Consider the following 25,178-nt stretch of genomic DNA (forward strand, 5'->3'; position numbering starts at 1 on the left):
GTCTAAAAAGACCCAATTTGATTATTTCTGCTTCCCGAGTATATATGTTCCTCAGGAAACCTTACAATAGACCATCTGAAAATGACAACCAATATCCTTATATCCCCTCAGTGTTCTTGATGTACACATTTCACTGTATTTCAAATCATCATTACGTCTTATAATGCCAACTACGCAAAGAGAAAAGAATACAGTGCTTTTTATAATATTTAGTTAAGTCACACCATATTTTTTACATCATTTCATGAAAGCTTTAAATGCCTCCAATTTACTTAATAACAAAATCTTTCCTTTGATGAGAATGTTAAATGACCATCACCACGGTAACACTATATTGCCAAACATCTTCCTATGAGAAACCACAGAAAACTGACAGCCTCTTACACCAGACAAGGAGAATAATACTAGTCTTCAAAATACCATACAACCCAATGCATAAAGGTAGCTATTGTGCAGTTACACTAGAACAGGGCAGCTTCAAATTGCCAGATTAATGGATGGATTGAAACATTCTCCACCACTTAACTTTACACCATAATGCCACTTTATTTTTCCCCCTTTCATTTATAGGGTACCAATCATCCACAAATATAATCTGTGTACAGCTAGAATGCACATGAATAACACCAAACCATTTTCAACAAATATTTTAGCAACATATTTTTTAGTGATAATTGGTACATTTGAAAGAAATGCCTGTGTTGGACACTGATGCTGCATCAATTTTTTTTTTTTTTTTTTTTTTTTTTTTGGGGGGGGGGGGGGGGATTTGTCTCTTTTTATTTATTTATTTTTTAAAGTCAGGACAAAGAAGAAGTTCCTCAGTACAAACTATACAGGTATTCAGATTTTTGTGCCGTTATATTCAACTTGGCAGCAAGATGAGAATGAAAAAAGATATAGGATGGAAATGTATGGAATAAAGAGAGAAAGAGACAGAGAGACAGAGAGAGAGACAGAGAGAGAGAGAGAGGGGGAGGGAGAGAGAGAGAGATATTGAGAGAAATATAGAAAGAGAAGACAGAAAGAAAGTGAGTTGATAATTACCGTATGTCACTTTTTCAAGCAAATTAAGTTATACATTTGCAAGATACATGTTCATGTTAATATTGCAGGAACCCAAGTATAAAGATTTATAAGAAAAAAGCAAAGAAATTATAAATTACAATAAATTAGTTTTTTTGTTTGTTTTTTTTTTTTTGGGGGGGGGGGATTTGTCTCTTTTTATTTATTTATTTTTTAAAGTCAGGACAAAGAAGAAGTTCCTCAGTACAAACTATACAGGTATTCAGATTTTTTGTGCCGTTATATTCAATTTGGCAGCAAGATGAGAATGAAAAAAGATATAGGATGGAAATGTATGGAATAAAGAGAGAAAGAGAGAGAGAGAGACACAGAGAGAGAGACAGAGAGAGAGGGAGAGAGGGGGAGGGATAGAGAGAGAGATATTGAGAGAAATATAGAAAGAGAAGACAGAAAGAAAGTGAGTTGATAATTACTGTATGTCACTTTTTTCAAGCAAATTAAGTTATACATTTGCAAGATACATGTTCATGTTAATATTGCAGGAACCCAAGTATAAAGATTTTATAAGAAAAAAGCAAAGAAATTATAAATTACAATAAATTAGTTTGCCTGAAAGGTTTTATTTGCATTTTGCAATTAGAAAAGGGTTTTTCAATGCACCCCACTCAAAGACATAAAATGTTAAAAAGAAAAATATAAAAATGAAATGCCCTTCATAGTGACACAGAAATGCATGTATATGTAGAAATATATAAAAACCCTCAAATCCCGCTCAATGTCACATATATATCATGTTATGGCTTTGGCATGCATTAGCTGTGGTGATGGCAGAGCACCGATGAGATTCCGATGTATACAAGAGACAATAGTCTTTACCAAATGGCCTCCTTTGGAACTTTTTGTTTCTTCTTTGATTTTTACAATCTCCTGTTCAAGAAAAACATCAAATTAAAAAAAAAATTGTACATGACTCAACTGACTCAATTGACAACAAATTTGTTATTGAGGATGATGTTTTGATGGCTGGAGATCACTGCAAGGTTTACAGACACTCACTATCACTGTATATTGCAACAGAACAGACATGATGCAAAATGCATAGAACTACTATGTTCTACAACTATCATACATCAACATGTACTAAAACTAATGTAGATGTATATTAATCTTTCTAAGAAGCTGGTACAAGTACATATATATGACGATTAGAGCATACAGATACATTGATTGTATAGATTATTCATGTTGGTGCAATTGTCTTCAATTTCCACAAGTCTTACCTGAATATAATGCCACAAATATGGTATGATATATGATATCCGTATGGACTTCAAAGTTTTCCCAACAAGATAGATATGCAGGTGTTTTATTGCACAAGCCAAGAGAGATTTCATTCAGCAAATGTTTAACATATCACATGATATTTTCTCATGAAGTTATATATTTAGGGCTTAATTTTGACAATAATAATCTTTAAATTACACTTGGATGTATGATATGACTGGAGTCAATGCATCACTTGACAATGCATATGATCAAATTCATAACATCTGCTCAGAGCCAGGAGGGCATTCAAGTCTGTGTTAAAGAATATCATTTAAATCCCTTCTGGCTCCAAACTCAAGTTTCTAAAGATAATAGCAAAGTTCACATTGCAAAAAAAAGAAACACATAAACACAACAAAAGGCAAGAGCTAAGATTTCAAATGAAGTACATGTATCTCAAAGCACTCTATGCTCCGTGGGGACATTTCTAATCAAAATGAAAATCCATTATGTCTGCAAATCAATGCTCACAAGTCTGTCATTTATTGGAAAAGTTTGTTTATTCTGACATGCTCAAATATCAGCACCACTTAGAAGTGTTTATATATTTTCAATTACGGGTAAATTATATATATATATACAGCATTGTATTTCAAAATAATCAAAAGAAAAATAACATGGCTGTCAGAATCCATACAGTATTTCTCTCTTCCCCCCCCCCCCTTCTTCTACTCCACATGCAAGCCCTTTATTGTAAATACAGATGAATGAAGTATGATGATGGCCTTCCTCCACTAATGAAGGCTTAGGAATAAAAATGTCACAGCATAATGGTCCAATATTTTCATTACTTCTTTACTAGTTTGTCTTTCTTCTTCTGGAATGCCACTCACCTGCACAAAATTATAAAAATATGATCATTCAGTAGTATATCACTTGTTAGGAAGTTTGGGGTGCTTGTAAGTTTATCAATATATATTACTTGTACTGTAAGTGAGGAGTAGAGATATGTTACCTTTCTTTTTGATGATTTATCTCTCTTTTTATCAGTCTTATCAAGATGACTTCCACTCTTGACACTTCCTGGTCTGTCTTTGGACTCTGCTCTCCTGGAAGGGGGAGGCTGCAATTTCAAAAGTGAGAAATCATTTCACCCTTTACATTAATCTTTTTCAGAAAAAATATTGAGAAAATGGAGTCTTTGAGTGTAGGGGCTTTTTTCTTATGTTATTTGAGGGAACAAAATATAATCAAATAGTTATGTTGCAAAATTGTGATTGACAAAAAAACAAAAACATAAAGAAATGTTGAGGAAAACTCATAGGATACAAAGGTTGTTTGCAATTGATCATTGACACTAATGTTTAATCACTTAATGCAAAGTTTGTTTTCTCACCACAAAATTAAAACAAATTAGGAAAATTACTTTAAACCATCATCACAGTACTTTTCATTGACAGCAGAAATATGGAGTACTTAAATGTTGACAACATTAAACCAATTCACTCTTTAAAAGAAAAAAGCCAAGATATCTCATCCTGTTAGCTTCAATTTAATATCATCAATTATTTTCTAATATTCTCAGAGGCCGACGATGTCCAGTCATTGACTCACCGACTTGCCGCTACCCCTCTCTGGTGAACCCTTATCGCTGAGTGCCTTACGTCTCTCTACCACTTCAGTATGGGTAAGAGGGAACCTAGAAAGGATCTCCCCTGCGTAGATAGCTGCCTTGTCTGTCAATTCATTGCTGGCCAGTGACAGCGACAGCAGCACTCGATTCATTCTCAGACCCTGTAAAGAAAGAACATATCAATGTAGTAGCTTGGTAGAGAAGAAGAGGAAAATAAAGTTTTGATATGAATTTGCAGTTGATGAATGTTCTCAATTTGATGAAGAGGAAAATAGAAGACTATGAAGTGAAAAGAAAGAAAGATAGAAATGTAATTTCTTTCTTTATATTTGAAAATGATGATTGATTGTTCTATGCAGGGAGGTCCTCCCACCTCCCTGTTCTATGCCATGGCACTAATATCCTATGGCAAGATATTAACCCTGCACTTGCTACTCTCCACCCAGGTGTTAAATGGGTACCCGGTAGGATGCGACCGTCATTGTTGGTCAAACAGCTTCTGAGCGTCAAGTAACGCCCGGCTGGAATGCTCCCCAGGGAGTGGAGATTGTGCACACAGTGTGTGCGGACAAGCACTGAATCCAATGACCGGGGTAATAGTATATTTGTAAAGCGCTTAGAGACATTTGTATTAAGCGTTATATAAAAATTAAATATTATTATTATTATTTCATTAAGAAGTCATATTAATGACAGAAAAACAAAATGATCAACTAATCACCAAACCTGGCCTTCCCCTAAGATCCATGATTTGTAATAATAGGAAAGCCAAATAATGTAGGCGTACACTAATTTAACACTCTTTGTATTTTCATGGAAATAAAAGAAATTCAAATGTTAATTTAATTTTGCACATAATGAAATTCTATAAAATTCAAAGACGAAAAAAGAAAAAAATTGATGTTATAAACGGTAAAAAGGGTAACCCCTGAGGTGGATATGTCTAGAGGGTTAAACACAAATGAAATGTGAGAACTTGCAAAATATAATGAGCCGTACCTAAATCGCTAAGTAAAAATATGACACAAAATGATAATAATATGCAGCTCTAGGCTAAATTTTGTTTTCACAAAAATTACATGAACTTTATCAAATTTGATGTTACAAATTACAATGAGACAAGTTTCTGATTTGAGCTGTAGGGTCTGCTCCACAATCAACACCATCCACACCTTTTTTTTAATTAAAAAAAAAAAACATAATGTGTAGCCTCCATGACTTTGAAAATTATAAACCCCCCCCCCCCACATCTCTCTCTCTCCCTCCTCCTTCATCATCTTTCCTCTCATTCTCTTTCTCTCTTTTTCTCTTTCCTTCTCTATATATCTATCTATCTTTGAATCTATATACATGTATCTTCTCTGTCCCTCCAGAGAGAGAGAGAGAGAGAGAGAGAGAGAAAGAGAAGTAATAACAAAATATAATAATAATAATTTAAGAAATAATGCTTCATTTGCTTGGTTGTGCAACAAAGCAGAACCTTGAACAGTTACAAAGTTGATAATCTCTTGATGATATAAGCTCATTATGACCCCGAGGGATGTATCTAAAACCTTGTTGAGGTCACATGACTGGTTTGATTCTTGTAGGTAAATAGGACTTAAATATTTTCAAATATCTTAAAGAAAAGGTTGAGATCTTGTAAAAACAGGGGTGACAGTGAGCACTTAAAAAAAAAATCCCCCTCAACCCCCCCCCCCCCCCCCCCCCCCCAAGAGTAAAAATGAAAAGAAAAGGATTCGGGGAAACAAAATTGGAATCTATAGTGTACAGAAGTTGGGTATATTTATTATACATCTCATGAAAGGTAAATGAAAATACCTGTGACAATTTCATATAATCCTCTGGGCATTTGGTTGAGAAGAAAAAGAAATTTGTCTAATGAAAATTTCTCAGCACTTCTCCTAAAGTGCATGTAATCATGGTTAAGATACTTCTAAAATAGCCAGGAAAAAAATTAACTGGAAAGAATATGTTGATTTTAGACATCAAACAAGAAATTGAGATATCTCATTTTGTGGCAGCTTTGTATGTAAACCAATTAAACTGAAGGTTGAAGGTTGAAAAAACTTTCTTTAAAAAAGAAAAAAAGAAAAAAAAAGCTGTTAATAATGCCCACACAAATGATTCGTTTAAAGGACTACGTTAATTTGAGGTATCATTCCGTATCAAACAAGAAATGAAGTGATTGTGTTTTGGGGTAGCTTTCGAAGGAAACCAGTTTGCAGGTTGAACAAATTTTCTTCAAATAATAAATAAATAAATAAAAAGAAGAGAAGCTGTTATTGATGCCCAAACATACATGTACTAATGTCTGATCCTAAAGAAAATCAAGAATAATAACAATAAAAATAAAAAGATTATTAAGAGAGAGAGAGAGAGAGAGAGGGAGGTAGATAGGTACATGTATATACTAGAGAGAGAGAGAGAGAGAGAGAGAGAGAGAGAGAGAGAGAGAGGGGGGGGGGGGTTAACTTGATTCTCCCTTTAAATTCTAAAGTTCATTACGCTCTTCTATCAGATCTATCAAGTTTGTTGAGGTCACAAGCTGTTGGCTATGGCAGCATATATCAAAACAACCACAGTGTTATTAATGCCTTGTTAAATCAGAAGAAAAACATGTGTTGTTTACCTCAAATTGTTTAAAATGAGATAGCAAAACATTTTTATCAAATGCATCCATCAATATTTAGAGGAAAGTAGTTCATGGTCAAACGTATTTGTTTCACTCCTAATTGCCGAAGGGCACCTTTGGTTTGCAGTACTGATTGATACATGTAATTTCTTTTGATGGTCTTGTTTGAACTAAATATTCTGATTACCATATATTTGCACTTCTTTTTCTGAAGATATTTTCTTGAATAAAATTTTCAGGAATATTTCATCTTTTATAGTTTTCTAGAACACATACATCTGAAATTCAGTTTCATGGTAGTTATATTCAAGAACTTTATTTTCTGCAAGATTTTGTCATACATTATTTAGTTTTCTGCAATACATCTTGAAATTGTTTTTCTTTTTCTCAAAGATATTACAAGAAATGAGCTTTCTAGAAGCTATCTTCAGGAATTTCTTACAAGCTATTCCCTAAATTAAGAAAGACCTTTGAATTTCAGCCCATGAAGATATGTGGCAAGACTCCTTGAATCTGACAATTTTCTTGACTCAGAAATGATACTCAAGTGTGAAATAGTGACTAAAGTGCAATAATAGTTCCCCCAAAATACTTCTTTTTAGCTGTGTGGGCTCTTATCACATTTCAGCTGAAAGTACCAACTCAAAGGAAGAATACGTCCTTTTCTTTTCTTTCCTAAGTTCTTTCTTCTTTCCTTCCTTTCATCTTTCTTTCCTTTCTTTCTTCTTTCCTTCCTTCCTTTTATCTTTTTTTTAAATCTTTTTTTTTAATAACCTCTCTCTCTCATGTATTATTTCGTTCTTTATTGATGTACTTGGCAATTTTCCCCCTTTCCTTTGGCAAGGGGGGGGGGCAGTGCTATTTGGATACCTCACCAGAGACTACTTCAAAAGCACCCAATTAGCTCCCTGTTCAGTCCTCCATACTGTTTGAGATATCTGAATCCAGTTGATGAAGCAAACATATGATACTCACATTCATGATGTCTATTGCACCTGCTTCACCAAGCTTGTTGTTACTGAGGTTGAGTGAGAGCAAGTTCTTGTTGCAGGACTTCTCATTTGAGATGGCCTGACCTAGCGTCTTGGCTCCCTTCTCAGAGATCTTGTTGTGTCGCAGTGACAGGTTGACAATTCTGTAGCAGAGAGAAGCAAGCATCCTAAAATAAGAACTACTCTAGAACATTGCAAAGACGACTCGGTTTGTAAAGGGACAACCACATGTACATGCTAAGCTTAAGTTGTAGACAAAGACCCATTCTAAAACTTTACAAAGGCAACATGGTATTCAAATGAATCCCCACCGACTGTTTCTAGCATATACATGTATATATATAGATACTAGTAGATCCTCAGGATTGACCTCATAATCACTAGGGTAGCTGGGTAAATTAGTCAGTAGCTCTGCTGGTATTAAAAACCTTATGAACTGAAAATAATCTCTTGTATCAAACTGATAGTTTCTTGAGTTGATAGACTCACCTCATTTATCTCAGTACATTTTGTTTGTATACGTGTATGGGGGGGGGGTGTACTTATCAAGTAGTACAATGAAGAACAGAGTAAGATCAATTTTAACATACAGAATTAAGAAGAAGTAAAAACTTGAGGTATTAAATAAATGGGGAAACATCAAGAACATTTGAAATATAATTCTTCAGTCCTCAGATGGAACTAAATGTAAAACCTGACAAAGTGATGGCACCAAAACAACAAAAGCAATGAGGAATAAGAACAGATAAATGCTATTCTACTTACATGCTGTCTTCACCAATAAGACAGGCCCAAGGCTCTTCAGGAATCGGATTACCCTCAATAGTCAAATTCCTGCCATAAAAGAATGAAGGTACATGTATAACGTGGTTGCTCTTATTGGTACATCACCGTTCTCAAGAGAACAAGATGGTGATAGAAAACAAAACAAAACAAAAAAACACACGAAGGGAGACAAACATGGAAAGACAAATAAGTGCATTTGAGCGAAGAGAGATCCATGCATGCAGAGAGAGTGAGGCAGAGAGCAAGAGAGAGAGGGGGAGGGGAGAGAAAGAGAGATAAACAGAGTGAAGGAGGGAGGGAGCTAGGGAGAGACAGAGAGAGACAACAAAAGAGAGAGGAAAAGAGAGAGAGATAGAGAAACAGAGAAAGAGTGAGAGAGAGAGAGAGAGAGAGAGAGAGAGAGAATCTTACATGTATTATGTAAGTCACATTTTTATGCTTCATGTACATGTAATTAAAAAAAACACAAGTCAACCAATACAACTTTAGAGTTCATCATGTGCTCAGATCTAGTTAGTAATTAGCACAATTACATTTCCTAGAAAAATGATTGTACAATATGCTTGGGGAGAAAACCCCATATGGTTTACTATTTGATTAGAAGCAATCACACTCACATTCAATATGTCCAACCTCACAAAATTAATTGCATGATCAAAGTCACAGATTACTCTGCAGATGCACACACAATTCTTTAGATAATGAATATAGTGGTAGTTGGGCTTCATAAAAAAGAAAGTTCATACATTTTACAAGCATGCATTGAAACTCACTGGTTCTCAATAATTAACAAAAAATGGGGGGGGGGGGGGGAGGATGAAATTTAACAGAAAATGTGTTCATTTATAAATAATTTTTCAAAATATATATTATACTTACTTTAAATTTTGACACTGGGGTAAGAACGATGATAATTCCTTGAGTGTTTTTTGTGTTAGGCTTGTGTTCCATAAGCTACATGAAAATAAATTGTAAAGAGAAATGAAGATAGAATTTAGTTTCCATGCATTGTATGAACGAACATGAATAGTCATATTCAAGCAATATCTGAAAAATAACTTTTTGAAGGTCAAGCATGATTTCTATAACATGTACAGACATTCCCTCCCCTAGATTTAAGACCGTCTATAGAAACCCCAACGACTGGAAATGGCTTTCTTCCACTTTCCAGAGAGTTGTATTTTGAGAAATTATCTCAATGAAAATGTCCCCCCAAATGTCACCAGATTTTATATAAAGTACAATAGAAATATATGTTAAAACAGAATTTCATTCAAAGTGTAAAACAGTAATGAATATAAATTGTTAGCTTACATATTGAGCATTGAAAGAGGGGTCTTCCGTGCTCAAAGTACAAAGGAATCATACACAAAAAGTACTTTCTCCAAGAAGTGGGTGTTATTTTGCCGCAGCAATTACCCAAGCAAGCTTTGCAATCATCAGAGAGAACAACTCCAGAGATCTGAGGGTATATGATTTCATCTTAGAAATGTGATCCTACCCCTGGATTATACTTCCACTGCAGCTGATGAACCCTATCAAGTTCAAACTTTCTAGATCACCAACTAGCCGATACCCTTTCATAAAGCCCTGAGTGCGCTTATAATCATAGCATAAGGGGAAGATTAGAGTTTATGTGAACGGAACTACGTCATAATGATGCATACTATTTATTATTTCATCTAAAATCTAAAATTCACGAAGAGGACGATGTAGAAATCTTCATTTCCTGTCAGAGGGCACTTGATTTTTCCTCTGCATAATGCAAAGTTTGTAAAGGGTACATGGGTACATCATCAAAATAATTAATGCTTCTCTTTTCTTTTACGCAAATTTTCCAGCATTTGTGAACAATTTTAAATTTTCTTATTGGGTCGATGCGCATTAGTTTATGAAATGGGTACATGACTATTCCATGAGGATATATACCCTACATGTATGTGTAAACTCAGATAAATACATTTTCCTACTATTTCCATCGTGTTCAGAAATGCAATTATATAGCAGCCCATCAACAGATAGTCAGATTACTGTTGTGAAAAGCAGTTTTCTCAATTTGAAAGTTAGAGATTCCCAGAAAAGAAAAATCCCTGTTTTCCACTGATTTCTTATGTTTAAACAAAAACCATGAGAAATCCATATCTCTCATTTTTACAATGGAGATTGCAAACAGAAGAGAAGCAAGGTGAAACAGAGAAAGTCAAGCCGTACTTGATATCTGATCCCCTGACAAATAAAGGCTGTGTCTACATGTACATGTACATGTATGTTTTCTTGATTCATGATTCTTGGAAAATTAATGAATATACAACCTGAACTTATATATTCTCTAGGATTCTAGAAAACCCCAGGGACATCTCACATTTTAACCAAAAAACTACACTAGACATCCACCGTACCTCTTCACAACCAAACTCATGCATGATCACTACAGAATGGTATTAGAAAAATTGCAACTATCAAGAACACAATTTTTCCCCTTATTCTAAAAGTTAACTTCCTGGCATTACTAAATTTCCAAATGGCAAATTCCAAGAAACAATAAACAACTACATGTATGCAGAGCATTTAGATATTAAATTGAAAGTACATATTCTGATAATGTCTGAACATTTTGCTGTACTACTCAAATGATTACAAGTACCATAAAATTAGAGTTTGATTTTTTTTCTTCATTGTTTTTCTACAATGGGCATGATTCAACTGCGTGCGGATCACTCTACAATTCTTTCTGTTAAAGGACAAAAACAGTTATTTTTAGACAAATTGCACAGGACACATCAATTCCATGGCAGCACAAAAATAGCACACAAAATCTTAACCATAATGAGAAGTCATTGTACGATTACTAGTCCCTCTGAAATGTGATAATTAATTGCCGAGGGTCTGGTACTTTATTCACTGCCAGATCGTTGTGAGCAAGGAAGCATTTTATATCCTTTGAGTATTTGGGCTATCAATAAATGTACCTGTGGCAAAGTCAGCTCAGCGCAAGTAAGAAATGAAGGACAATGCCATGCCATGGAACGGAATGTCCTTTCATGCAGACAACCACCATTCTGTATAGTGCACATCATAATTATAGTGGGTTTCTTTTCTTAATTTTCTTTGCTTTTTTTAAATGGGAAATATTGTAAAGCCAAGCTCTCAGTTTGGAGGTAACAGATAACAAAAGAAAACATTAACAGTGCGACTGCAAAGACTGAAATCAAACTATGAGTATTTTCATGCCTGACATCATGTTGGGATTACATTATGTATGTAATCTGTCATTAATATAATGAAAGTCTCATTTGGGGAGTATTCCAGCCAGGGGGCCTATTACAAGTGCACACATCCCACTCCATCCTACTGGGTACCATTTAACACATGGGTGGAGAGTGGCAAATGTAGATTAATGTTTTGCCAAAAGATATTACTGCCACGGAGTGACTTGAACCACTAACCATATGATCCACAGTTCAGCGATGTATTATAACTAGACAACGACATATAGTCTGCAAGCACAGACCTTAATTTGACACTTTATCAAAAAATCATTGTGCCTTGAGAGAAGCCTAGCCCAGCTACCTACTGGTTGTCAGGAGCAGCTACAGTGCATGGCCTATGGTAGTCGTGCAGACTCACTTTTACGACTGACCAGGGTTTATGCTTGCAGACTAACCACGACACTTCTTCAATATTGACACATTTCAATAAGCAATTAAAGTGATCGATGCACTATATAGGCTTTGATGGAAATCGCAATGGTTTGATTTTCTTAAAGGTCTTTGCCATCACCCTACACAGAATAACACGAGAGCAAATGATTTATTTAATGAGCAAAGATTTATTTTCCCTATCACTAATGCAAGCTTACTGAGTATCCCAGCAGAGATTTTGTGAGCACTACTGACACCTCTTTAACACCTCCTGACCTGTCATTAGGACACACTAACGACCCCTAAGGGAGAAACCTTGTCAATGTACTTGTATGCCATAAGGACTGAGACATTATGGGTAACCCATCACTCTTAACGCCAGCAGCTCAATAACCATGGTGATTAGCTGAATGCCTTGCAGGAACAGATGGGTTAACAATCCCAGTACAGTGTGTTGATTAGTGCCTGGAGACTGGATAGACACCTCAGGTGTTCCATAAGAAGAATGAAAACTCAATCAGTAAAGGCAACATCGTTAAAAATATAAACACAGGAGGGTTTACTGTGATGGCCATATTGATTGCGATACTGAATAACCAATCAATACATTTTGTTTTTATAGGGCAGATTGACTTTCCTGTCGATCTAAAAGGGAAACGAAAAAAAACACAATTATTGGGAAGCTGCAGACAAATAAACCATTGATAGTCAGTAGACATAAACATTATTCGATCATCTCGATTGCATTAAACATTCAGAATATAGATTGAATTCAAGTCTCTTTTCAGAGTACCTATTATCAACATGCAGATGAAGGGATCGAGGTCCATGTACTTTCAAATCCCATCAGGAAAAATGAAATGTTGCACGTAGCTCCATAACGATCAAAGAGAAAACCTATAACAGAGCTCTCATACATACAACAGACAAAGAAAATATAAAAATATGCATGTAAATACTAGAATCACCGACAAGAATGAACACAAATCCCTTTAAAGGTAAAGACCAGTTATGGTCATGCGATTGCATTGTGAAAGAAACGTTGTGGAATCGATCAGAAAAGGTTGATCATCTAGCATCTAGCATCTGCAAGGTTCTGGAATCATCAAAATGATAAGTAATTTGGCCCATTCTTTGTAAAGTTACAAGCACTATACAGAGAAAGATGTATATGGGACTACCCTATATCTCTCACAGACTATGAGAGAAACAAATTTACCAAATATATGAATTAGTAGGCGGTTTCTCGGCAAATTTTTTTATCATCATGTATTAGTGAAAACATATTCTTTCACATGATTGGTAATGAGAGCTTCCATTTCATTTTTGAAATTGGGGCATTTCCAATACTGGTCTTTACCTTTAACAATTAAGTGCTTTTTACACTGCATAAATCAACATTTGAGAAAGCCACTAAACATATGATGGCCACAAACGCACTGCATGTGGAAATTAGCTTTCACATTTTATAGCAGTCTTCAACTTCTGTTTTTCATTTCCAAAAGACAACTTTACATACATGTTTTTCCTATTTTGTACGAATAGAAGGTCACCTACAATTTCTTGTCCATTGAGAAAGTCAGAAGGGAATTAAATCAGATGCTTTTACTGAGTTAATATCCTTCAGGCTCTCTACTGAAAATATGAAGGACTTATTTCACAACTTGCCTTCCAGTTGTTGTTGTTGTTGTTGTTAAAAATCCCTTTCACTTCTTGCTCTAAGTTGGAAGCATTCAGATTTTACATGTCAATCCAACTGGGTATGCTTGAAGCAACCATGTCCATCTACTTTAAAAACTCCCACTCTTTTCTAAAGAAAAATTTCTTTGGCCACAAATCGATCTGTATCCTTCCACTTCTAATATCCTAAATTGGTACATTTGTCTCCCTCCACACACTTTTGAAAAACTTGTTTTCAAAGGAGATTGGCATTTGAAATGCGTGGTCCATTGGAATATCCTGGGGGTGTATGTGACATATCAAGAAAAATACGGCGCTGTGTTCTTAGATGTGTTTATAAGTTCAAGAACACAGCAATCCAACCACATACACTACCCACAGGGACCACATCTATCTTTCCTTGGTCAAAAACAACCTGTTAAGAATCAAGAGTCTCCATCCCTCCTCCACTTCAGTGTGCAAAACTCTTGCTTATTCACAGGATTCCATTATACACATGTCCAGTATGACATTGTTTGGTAGGTACATTTTTATTCAATCAAGATGTGAAGGATCTCTTGAGGTGACCATTGCCTTCAGGTCCTCTCTGGTGCATTGCCTTCAGGTCTTCTCTGGTGACCATTGCCTACAGATCCTCTCTGGTGACCATTGCCTACAGGTCCTCTATGGTGACTATTGCCTTCAGGTCCTCTCTGGTGACCATTGCCTACAGGTCCTCTCTGGTGACCATTGCTTTCAGGTCCTCTCTGGTGACCATTGCTTTCAGGTCCTCTCTGGTGACCATTGCTTTCAGGTCCTCTCTGGTGACCATTGCCTTCAGGTCCTCTCTGGTGACCATTGCTTTCAGGTCCTCTCTGGTGACCATTGCCTTCAGGTCACCTCTGGTGACCATTGCCTACATGTCCTCTCTGGTGACCATTGCTTTCAGGTCCTCTCTGGTGACCATTGCCTACAGGTCCTCTCTGGTGACCATTGCTTTCAGGTCCTCTCTGGTGACCATTGCTTTCAGGTCCTCTCTGGTGACCATTGCTTTCAGGTCCTCTCTGATGACCATTGCCTTCAGGTCCTCTCTGGTGACCATTGCTTTCAGGTCCTCTCTGGTGACCATTGCCTTCAGGTCACCTCTGGTGACCATTGCCTACAGGTCCTTTCTGGTGACCATTGACTTCAGGTACTTTCTGGTGACCACTCAATTCTTTTAAATAAGCTACGGCTTATTGGCTTGAATGTAATGTCATTACAGTGGTTTAGTAGCTACTTAGCCAATCGCATGCAATACACTTGTGTAAATGGGGTTCATTCCAATTCACAAAAGATGCAATGTGGAATACCGCAGGGGTCAAATATTGGCCCATTGTTATTTATCCTATTTATTAATGATATGCCTTTATGTCTGAAAACATGTAAAATATCTTTATATGCTGATGATACGTGTCTATATAACGCTAGTGCAAATCATCAAATTCTTACCGAATCATTAAATGCAGACTTATTACTTATTGATATTTGGTTAAAAAGGAACAGACTTGCTTTAAATGTACCAAAATGTGAATTACTTTTTATCGGAACGAAGAAACGGCTAAAAAATATTATAATACCAGATGTTTACATACAAAATGTTCCTCTCAAACGTGTAACCCACTGTAAGTATCTTGAAATAGTTATTGATGAACATTTGGATTGGGGTAAACATATTCAATATTTAAGTAAGAAGGTATTAAAAGATATATATTTGTTAAAAAGAATTAGACCATATGTTACAGAGCAAACTGCACTAATATTTTATAAATCAGTAATACAATGTAAGTTTGATTACTGTAGTGCAATTTGGGGGAATACCGTAAAAGGAAATTTAGACAGTTTGCAAAAGCTACAGAATAGGACATTCCGGGTGGTACTTCAAGTTGAATGGAGGTTCCCAAGCCGAGATTTATTTCTTTGTCTGAAAATAGAAAATCTATCAAAACGGAGAGATGAACATGTTCTATGTATTTTGTATAAAATAGTGCATGGAATGATATATGGTGGGTTTAGAAAGTACTTTGTTATTAAAGAATATCATTATAGCTTGAGAAATGCTCATAAAACCTTAGAACTGCCAAAACCACATACAAATTTTAAGAAAAGGAGCTTATGTTATAGAGGCATTAAATCTTGGAATCAGCTACCTATGAACGTAAAAAATATGTCTTTCTCTGTATTTAAATCAAGGTAATATAAATATTAATTTTATATTTTGTTCACTTAAATATATACTTATATAACAATAAAATGTAAAATAAACGCTGTTTGGAAAGAATAACTGCCAACGGGGGGGGGGGGGGGGGGGGGGGGCTGGGTAGTAGTATCTTGGTTTGTAAATTTTCATTTTTCTTTGTATACTTATGTTCTTGTTTTTGTTTTTGAATTTTGTTTTTTAATATTTCATATGTTATGATCGATATGTGTTATCTTATAATTGTACATGTAATTTTTATATTGCGCACAGACCAACAGAAGAACAGCCTTTGGCTGAAGTTGGTGCCGTGCAAAAATAAAATAAACTGAACTGAAACTGAACTGAACCATTGCCTTCAGGTCCTCTCTGGTGACCATTGCCTTCAGGTCCTCTCTGGTGACCATTGCCTTCAGGTCCTCTCTGGTGACCATTGCCTTCAGGTCCTCTATGGTGACCATTGCCTTCAGGTCCTCTCTGGTGACCATTGCCTTCAGGTCCTCTCTGGTGACCATTGCCTTCAGGTCCTCTCTGGTGACCATTGCCTTCAGGTCCTCTCTGGTGACCATTGCCTTCAGGTCCTCTCTGGTGACCATTGCCTTCAGGTCCTCTCTGGTGACCATTGCCTTCAGGTCCTCTCTGGTGACCATTGCCTTCAGGTCCTCTATGGTGACCATTGCCTTCAGGTCCTCTCTGGTGACCATTGCCTTCAGGTCCTCTCTGGTGACCATTGCTTTCAGGTCCTCTCTGGTAATTCTACCATTTATAGTTAATGGTCATATCAAGACATTTTCATTTTTGGATGAAGTAAATGGGGAAAGGCTCAATTCGTAAGATAAACACATTTCACAAAATTGCCCATTTACTGCCTTTGTGGGCGAAGGGGAGAGGAGGAGGTAGTTGATTTAACGGAATTGCAGGATACATGTACATAGTATGACTTACTTGATTGTATGAAGTTTTTCTATTGCTGGGAAGCACTGCTTGAAGATGCCTACCATTATCTCATCAATTTTCCAACCTGCAACAGAAAGAAGAAAAGAGAAGAAAAAAAGATTTAAAATGCTCATTCAAACCAAGCACCAATTTACATGTTTATATCTAACATGATCAAAAATACTATCAAGAAATCAACTCTGTCAATGTTAATATTGAATGCCTATATTTAATACAGGAAAACAAATGTTTGTTTTTGTCCCTTTTTTTAAATATCTCTTTCTCTTGTTCTTCATATGGTTTTTCCACCAAAGCAATACTTGTCCCAGATCAAGTATAACTTGTAACAGTGTGCGGATGCTGTAATTCCACATGTTTCATACACTGTAACTTTCATTGTATAAGGAAATGTGAAGAATGAGAAATCAGTGGCTTCAAACAGTGTTGAAAACTTAATGAGAATTTTAGACAAGAGTACACAAAAAAACTTCCCATGCCATCTGAATTCTAAAATCACAAGTCATGTCAGTCACATGACCACTTAGTCAAGTTTAATCAATAAAAAACCTAAGACTTCAAATGCAATTCATCTCTTTTTAAAGGCCCTCCAGTAAAGAATATTATGTTTACTAACGAATCTCTCAATCTCTTTCTCTTTCTCACTTGATAGACAAATCAAATATTTCCATGTTATTGCTCAGATCAAAAACACTGTATTAAAACTCTACATTTTGTTTGATTGTTCTATCTTTCTAGTGAAATATTGAGATAACTTATCAAAACCCTGAGGATGGTACGTATCACTTAAGAGGCTATAGTTGTTATCACTATATATACTTTTTTTAAAGCTTGAAATGGCACTTTAACTTTTCATTTGATCCATCTCAGATTAAAGTGGTTCAGAAATTGCCCTGAAGATATCACATCGTATTCATAGAAGATTGAGTCAACAATATGATTTCAAGAAAGAGATAAAATACATGTACATCATTGATGATTACACATGGTTGGAAGACATTGTATAGCAAAATATCAGATGATGCAAAATAAAATCTGTTATTGGAATTCAGTTAATAAAAAGATGAAAATGCATGGTCATGGCCATGATCTTATATGGTTAGAAGGTGCAGTAAAGTAACAGATTGAAGCAAAATGAAATTTGTTTTCAGAATTCAGATACAAAAGAGATAAAATTCAGCATAGATTTAGCCATGCTTTCATATGGTTGAAAGATATAATACCGTCAGATAGATATCTGATGAAGCAAAATGAAATGTGCTTCAGGAATTTTCCTTGTGAGGAACGTTTCCCCTGATAATGGATATTAAGTCCAGATTCAAAAAAATATTAGGACTATCTATTCTTTATTGAATTAATGTAGATGTATTATTGAAGGCATTGTTTTAAAATAAGCATTTGTTTTAAATTAATATCATTGTATTTGTCAAATGCACGAGATAAAATAAACATTTCATGATAAGTAATAGGAATTCATGTTGTTCTCTTTAATTCTATTCCCGTTGGATAGATATGTACATATGATTTTTAAATAGCTGCAAACAGATTGCGCTTGAATTCTTTCTCTTTGTAATGACTTGCTTTGATGAATGAGAACATGATAAATGAGAACATACACATACAAGTAGGTCAAACCTCCATCAATGCATACATCTCACTAAAATTAGTCAAATTCATCCTTGCATTGGTAAAAGCTTTATAAGAATATTCATTCTGCATTTTCATGCACATGTACCTTCTTTTAAGTTTTATGGAATATTATTGCCATATTTCTTGTTTCATTGCTTGATTGAGATACTCATCTACGTATTTATCTATTCATTTTTTTTATTTATTCATTTATTTTGTTTGTTCATTTATTGATTCAAAGTTTATCTATTTATCTGTTTGTTGCTTTTAAGATTAATCGACCGTTTTCTTTCAATTTTCATTCATTTTTATTACTACCACAGGCCTTAAATTTCAATATTTTTAGGGCAAGGCCACTTTTCTGTAGGGCACATTCCTATAGTACAGCACAAATAGGAAGAATTGGAAAGGGCACACAAAATCTCCAAGGCCAATGAGAGGGGCATTGAGGCCAATCAAAGGGGCATCCAAGGCCTGGCCTTGGATGGCCTTGGATTAATTTAAGCCCTGCTACCATAATCGAAATTGTACATATAAGACAAAGACACCTACCAAAAGTTAGCCCCCATACACAATATGGTCTGGTTACACTATGTGGCATTCCAAATAATGGTCATATTTCTCCTATATTTATTTTTGCTGACACTTTAAGATCAGATTGCCACAAGAATAGCAGAAATGGACCATACAATCTGCTTGATGAATGCTCACTGGGATGGGTGATAAGGAGCAACATAGTGATCAGGTGTGTATACATATACTGGCCGGATGTATGTTGATTAATCACCGGAAAGCTTTATCATTCCTCTCGATCCCTACACTGCAATACCAATTAGAAATGCACAATCTAGAAATGAGTCTGGCAAATGTGGTTTTGATGGTTTCTGAGTAATTTGTCTCTTTCCCCTTTTTTTTTCTCTAGACAGACAAGAATTAAAGGATAGGTAAGAGGAAGGGAAATTCCCCTCATGAAGCACCAAGCATACATGTACCAGTCCACCTTTTTCTCATTACTGTTTGATGGTTCTTGCAATTATCTCTGGTTAAGTAATAGCAATTTCTCTAGTACTGAAATATAGTGATCTTTACTTTCTATAACTAGATTCATGTCATGTACATGTACACGCACACTTAAAAACTACCCCCACCGATCAAATGAAATAGGGGAAAGAAACAGCAAATTATCAGAGTGAATTTCTTGATTATGATACCAAGCAAATAACAGAGTAGATCATGCGCCAGAATCAGACAGCTAAATGTACCAAAGGCACAGGAATTAAATTTTAAAACCTTTTCGTTTTCTGTTCTATTCCCCCGGTTATATGCAGAAGACTGCAGTGCAAGACTGAAAAAGATCAAACCCCTATATTGAAGGGAGGGAGGGATCCTTCTGGAACATCATTCTACTTTTCACAGACAATCATGTCAACTTGGGTATAAGATGCTGCAGACATTTAATTTTGTTGACACTTTCCAGATGATGTTGCCCTACTTTGTATCATCAATATACATTTTATAGACAGTGAAATTGCTGTGAGCAATCAGCTCTGCAATCACACACAAGATCTGTCTCAAAATAAACATCACACATGTAGAACTGTTTATTAAAGCAGACAATGTAACTTGCTTCATTATTTAGAAAAGTCTCTGCTCAGACAATTTCAATTCCCTATAGTATTAATTGCCTAGATATTGTAGGTTAAATGACGAGGATAGGAGGCTGATGCCGTCTATCATTGCACCAATCTTCAGGTGATTTTCTATTATTTTCCTTTGAATTGGACTGCATGCATCCAACCCGATTGCAACTGTGCTATAATACCTGGAAACTGAGATTAGAAGAGCGTTCATACACTTTCAAAATTGAACGGTTTGCCCTGATTTTTCACCGTACTAGTAACATGTCAAGACAACTTGTCATTTGAAATGATCATATCATGGCATGTACATGTACACAAAGGTACATCCATTTTTTTAATCAAAATTGATTCCCCCCCCCCCCCCCCCCATTAATGTACTGTACACATTTCCAGTAGCCTCATACACTGACACTTCCAAAAAGCTGAATTTCCAATCGGAAAAGTTTTTAAAATGGCATTTTAAAATCAGTTTGGTTCCAAAAGGTACTATATATCCATTTATATACAAATATCTTGTCATGATAATGTGAAGTTGTACCAAACCTACTGGCACTAAACAATTCATGTCATGCATTGTAACTTGCATATATACAGTATGCAAGATTTTGGTTCCAAAAAGGTTCTACATCCTCAAACATGAAAAAAAAAAACATAAATTCATGAGAACAAAATTGTGCAGACTTTTTTAAAGAGTGGTTTTCTAGTTGTATCATACATTAGTATAATCAGCCAAAGTATCATTCCAAACTGACATTGCTAACTTTGATAATTAAAAAGTCTTGTTTTCCTCAGAACTTGGATTTCTGAAGGTACATGTAGTACCTTTTGGAACCGAGCTCTTCATATATACAATGTATGTATGATGAAATTCTCAAAATAATCACATTGACTTAAAAGAAGGTGTACCAATCAGCTGAAGAAATCATTTGTGTGTAAGTATATATAGAATGTTTTAAATCAGTCTCAAAACAGGAAATGAGTGTCTTCCATATAAAGATATACTTCCATTGAAAGGCTGTGCAAGCTTTCTCCTCAAACTTTACATAAACACAGGTTCCTTCAACCAACCGGACCTCAAACTGAGTACATCATCTAAGGAGAGCTTAAAAGGCACTAGCTTTGTATTTAATTTCAAAGTCATTGTCCTTATAGCCAATCAACAGATGTGTCTATATTCATGCCTTGATCTTCCCAACTTCCTAGTAATAAGAAAAAATAACTTGCTTGCAAAGGAAACCTCACCCCTAAGAATAAGTGTAGGTATACTGAAAAATAAGATGTATTCTTGCCTTTGGACATTAAATATTCCTTGCAAAAATATACGAGAGATTCATAAAGGAAGATATTCTTTGCATGAAGAAATGCAGACATTTTTCTTGAATGTGTGATGTACCAGGCGAAAATGTACATGTACATGTATCGTGCACCATGCTTTAGTTGGAAAGACTTTTTAATTTAATTATAAAAAGGAATACTTTTCAATGAGGGAAAATCATGGCTGAGAAGGTAACAATTGTAACTCACTTATTTCAAAGAAAATGGTGATGCCAATGTCGTGCTGAGAAATTGTACGTTATTCTTGCTTTATGCCTCTTTCATACACCTTGGTGGGGAATCTTGTAGATTAATGGGCAATGATACAATAAATTTCTCAAAATATATCTGAAGTTATTTCTTGGGATGAGGTTTCCTTTAAAGGCAGTGTAGTTCCCAAACATGTACTTCACTAGAAAGAACCTAGTAACAAATCAAAGATTCATTCACACCAACCTCGGATGAAGATTTCTGTGACAGTGTCTGGTTTGTCCTCTTTCTCCATCTCTACTTGGATCTTGGGTTTGAAGAAGGAGAACTTCTCCTTGGTAACATACGTCTTGGGTTTGGGCTCCTCCCCATCGTCCTCTACCTTGTCCTCCGGGGTGGGGTCCGCTCCCTTGGACTTGGGGTCAGGAGGAGGGGGTGTGCCTGGTCGCTTGGGTCGGATGACCACAGGGGGCATCTCAGCCACCTGTAGCCCCGCCCGACGCCAGAGTTCAGTGAAGTCGGCCTCAAAGTGACCAGTGCAGGTGTAGGGTTCTGCAATGATTCAATAATAGAGAGTAAAGAGAAAATATGTGTGTGTGGTTGTAGCGTGAGTTTGAAGAGGGGTGCATGCATGGTCAGTATAAAGTATAAAGGTCCTCTCTTTTCTAGAGACAATTTTTGCATTTTAAAACCACATTTTGAGGATATTACCTTATTGATGTAATTCACTCCGCCCTTAATTTAGAATTGGAAATGAATGTTAAAAACACATGATTATGGGTTCTCATGACAAGTTTGATACCATCAGGCTAATTACCTTATAAAAATGTTCTTAATTACAAAGAGTGGATTTTACATTACAAGCAGCAGGTCTTACATATTGTACACACCCTCCACAAATTTCAGGAGAACTGCACATGAGGATAAATCATCATCTCAAATTCTGTATGGAAATGAAGACGTTTACATGTATGTTTTTTAAGAAAAAGACATTTGTTAAAAGTATTTTTAATAGGGTTAGGGTAATTACCTGGTGTTTTGTTGGCATCATCTTCATTATCTTGAACGGACGATGGAGGTCCTTTATCCTTCTGCGTCTTATCTACTCTTTTCCCCATCTTGACTTTCTTGACTAACCTATTAAAGAAAAATTGGAAGAAATAGAATCAGCAAAAAATAAAAAAATCAACATAAATGGTTTTCTAATCAAAGATGCAAGAGGGTTCAGGATAATTTTGGGGGGTCTTTTAACCCATAAAAGCTTGCTGGATAAACTTCCCTTGTTTTTTATTATACACAAAAAATGGATAGGTCTGTTCAGCTACGTAATATTTCTTGCAATGCTTGGAGAGTGGGAACTTTTTGTTACTTCAATTTCAAATCTTTATAGAAAACAAAATATGTTCATTTTCAGTTAAATTCTTAAAATTCTCTTTTAGTAAAATTGCCACAGCATCAAATAAGGTTTAAAAGATGATGGAATATGCATCTTATTTAATAATCATTTTATTGGATGGAAAATCTGGGAGGACATTTTGAATATTTCTAAAGGGATATAACAATGAAGTATACATGTAAATGCAAATAAACAGATGATCCAATGAATTATAAAGTGATACAGTGAAGTGTGTATTATACTCTAGTTAAGGAAATATATAACTAGGGCTGCATGAAACTTGTAAATATAGTTTGAAGATGTAATGTTCAATGAGATGAGGAACAATTGTATGGTCAAATTGTCACAAAAATCAAGCATCACAAGTTATCAGCTATAAATCATACACTTCAATCTATTAGTATATCCTACATAAAGAATGCACTGTCAAGCATTCTACATGTCACTGTACATCCCACATTACTTGTTCAATTTGATCTTTTAACAACAACAAAAAATCGATTCCTAACTGTAAACAGTATGAAAGAAGAAGAAGAAGAAGAAGAAGGAGAAGAAGAAGAGTAAGAAGAAAGAAGAGGAAGAAGGTGATAAAGAAGGAGAAGAAAAAGAAGAAGAAGAAATTTCCACTTTCCCCCTTCTTGCCCTCAAAACCCCACTTACATTATCACACCCCAGTCTTCATACACAGCTAGGGTTCCACAATAATATTAATAAATTATGTGTCCACAAACTTTCATCTTTCAAGTCTGGACTCCCAAATTTTGAAATTGAAAATGGGGTTCCAAACAGACTCTAATCATTCAAATCACTACATGAACATGTATGTGAATTTTGTTTTATTGTAAAGCACTATGGTGTACGATACTCTCTAACTATCTTCTCTCTTCGATCCTCATCTTCATTTTCTTGACCAAGAGAGTGTTACTAAAATATAGTTTACCGCAATAACCATAACAGGCATGACTGTGCCCCGTTGCATAAAACTTACTATTGATGATAACTTTGGCATCAATGTCAACTACCATGGTAACAGGGCTCAACAGTCAATCAAAATCAAGGTTTTCATGGTAGTTATCATTGATGGCAAAGTTACCATCAACAATTAGTTTTGTGGAACAGGGCCCAGATGTTTAAAAATAATTGATGGTGTATGAAGTTAAGTGTATGAAACACGTTGTAGCCTAAATATCTGTATACATGTACATGCACATGACTGTAAAGTATAAGGCCTCCAAGTGGAACAATAAATCAGTGTATTAAATATCTTTAGCGCAGTAACCGGATGACAGATCAATCTTGTCTTTGTATTGCTCCGTCATCTGGGAACTTCAACTGTCAAAAATGTTATTTCTCTAGTTAGTCTGATAGTCTGATATAGATAATAATAAAATTATATGGTTTTGTTTTCGTGTGATACAAGAATAAAAATATATTGCTCTCGCTATGAAAAGTAACATTGTCAAATGAAAATCTTAAAGAAAAGGTTGAGTTCTGGGAAGATCGAGGTGAAAAATAATTTGTGAGCGTCATATCCTTCTTATTATGCAAGTGTGGAAGAACATCAGATAAGACATGTTCCCTGAAAAGCATGGCTCTTCAAATGCCTTTATATTCTAAATAAGTCATATAACATCGTAAAACTCGGGGTAGGATTTTTACGCCACGTGCTCGTGTAGTCCCATATACATCTTTCTGTGTACAGTGTTTGTAACTATACCAATTAGACTTGGCCACATTTCTTTTCATTTTGATGATTCCAGAACCTTGCAATACACACAAATTCTTGTATGCTAGATAATCAACCTTTTCTGGTCGATTAATTCCACACCGTTTCTTTCACAATTCAATCGCATGACCAGAACTCAACTTCATCTTTAAGTGCATTAAAGCGGGACTGTACTACTAGCTGTGCCCTCCGTATAGCAAACAATGCCTAAGAGGTACCCGTTGGTCCCCCATAATCCCCTTTTTCTTAATATGTTAATTGAGAGCTGATTTGATGAGATAACCACCTATCATTTGCCACGCTTGGAGGTCTAATCCCTCCTAGCCGAACTAGTGCAGACAGGCTTTAAGATGGATTGCAAACAATACGCATGGGTTCTGTAATCAGAACAGGAAATGTTTTGATACCCCTCATTGCCTAAGGGTGGGAATACAC

General features: G+C 35.6%; 1 protein-coding gene across 18 annotated transcripts in view; it reads right to left on the reverse strand.

Moving 5' to 3' along the window:
* The window catches only part of LOC585585 (leucine-rich repeat-containing protein 71), a 53,050-nt gene that overhangs the window by 20,240 nt on the left and 7,632 nt on the right, over positions 1-25,178 (reverse strand). For 11 of the 18 annotated variants that reach the window (XM_030973518.1, XM_030973519.1, XM_011678440.2 and 8 more), the window contains exons 2-10: positions 22,652-22,758; positions 21,868-22,173; positions 16,820-16,895; positions 9,218-9,292; positions 8,318-8,386; positions 7,536-7,695; positions 3,907-4,086; positions 3,308-3,415; positions 1,903-1,953 (exon numbers count right to left, since the gene is read on the reverse strand). In XM_030973518.1, the coding sequence (XP_030829378.1) occupies positions 1,903-1,953; positions 3,308-3,415; positions 3,907-4,086; positions 7,536-7,695; positions 8,318-8,386; positions 9,218-9,292; positions 16,820-16,895; positions 21,868-22,173; positions 22,652-22,739 (1,113 nt within the window). In that variant the 5' untranslated portion in view covers positions 22,740-22,758. The remainder of the gene's footprint in view (positions 1-1,902; positions 1,954-3,307; positions 3,416-3,906; positions 4,087-7,535; positions 7,696-8,317; positions 8,387-9,217; positions 9,293-16,819; positions 16,896-21,867; positions 22,174-22,651; positions 22,759-25,178) is intronic. The other 7 variants (XM_030973520.1, XM_030973522.1, XM_011678458.2 and 4 more) reach the window with 1 other exon arrangement.

This window comes from Strongylocentrotus purpuratus, unplaced genomic scaffold (genome assembly GCF_000002235.5).
Source record: "Strongylocentrotus purpuratus isolate Spur 01 unplaced genomic scaffold, Spur_5.0 spur5_scaffold_6, whole genome shotgun sequence".
Classification (NCBI taxonomy): Eukaryota; Metazoa; Echinodermata; class Echinoidea; order Camarodonta; family Strongylocentrotidae; genus Strongylocentrotus; species Strongylocentrotus purpuratus.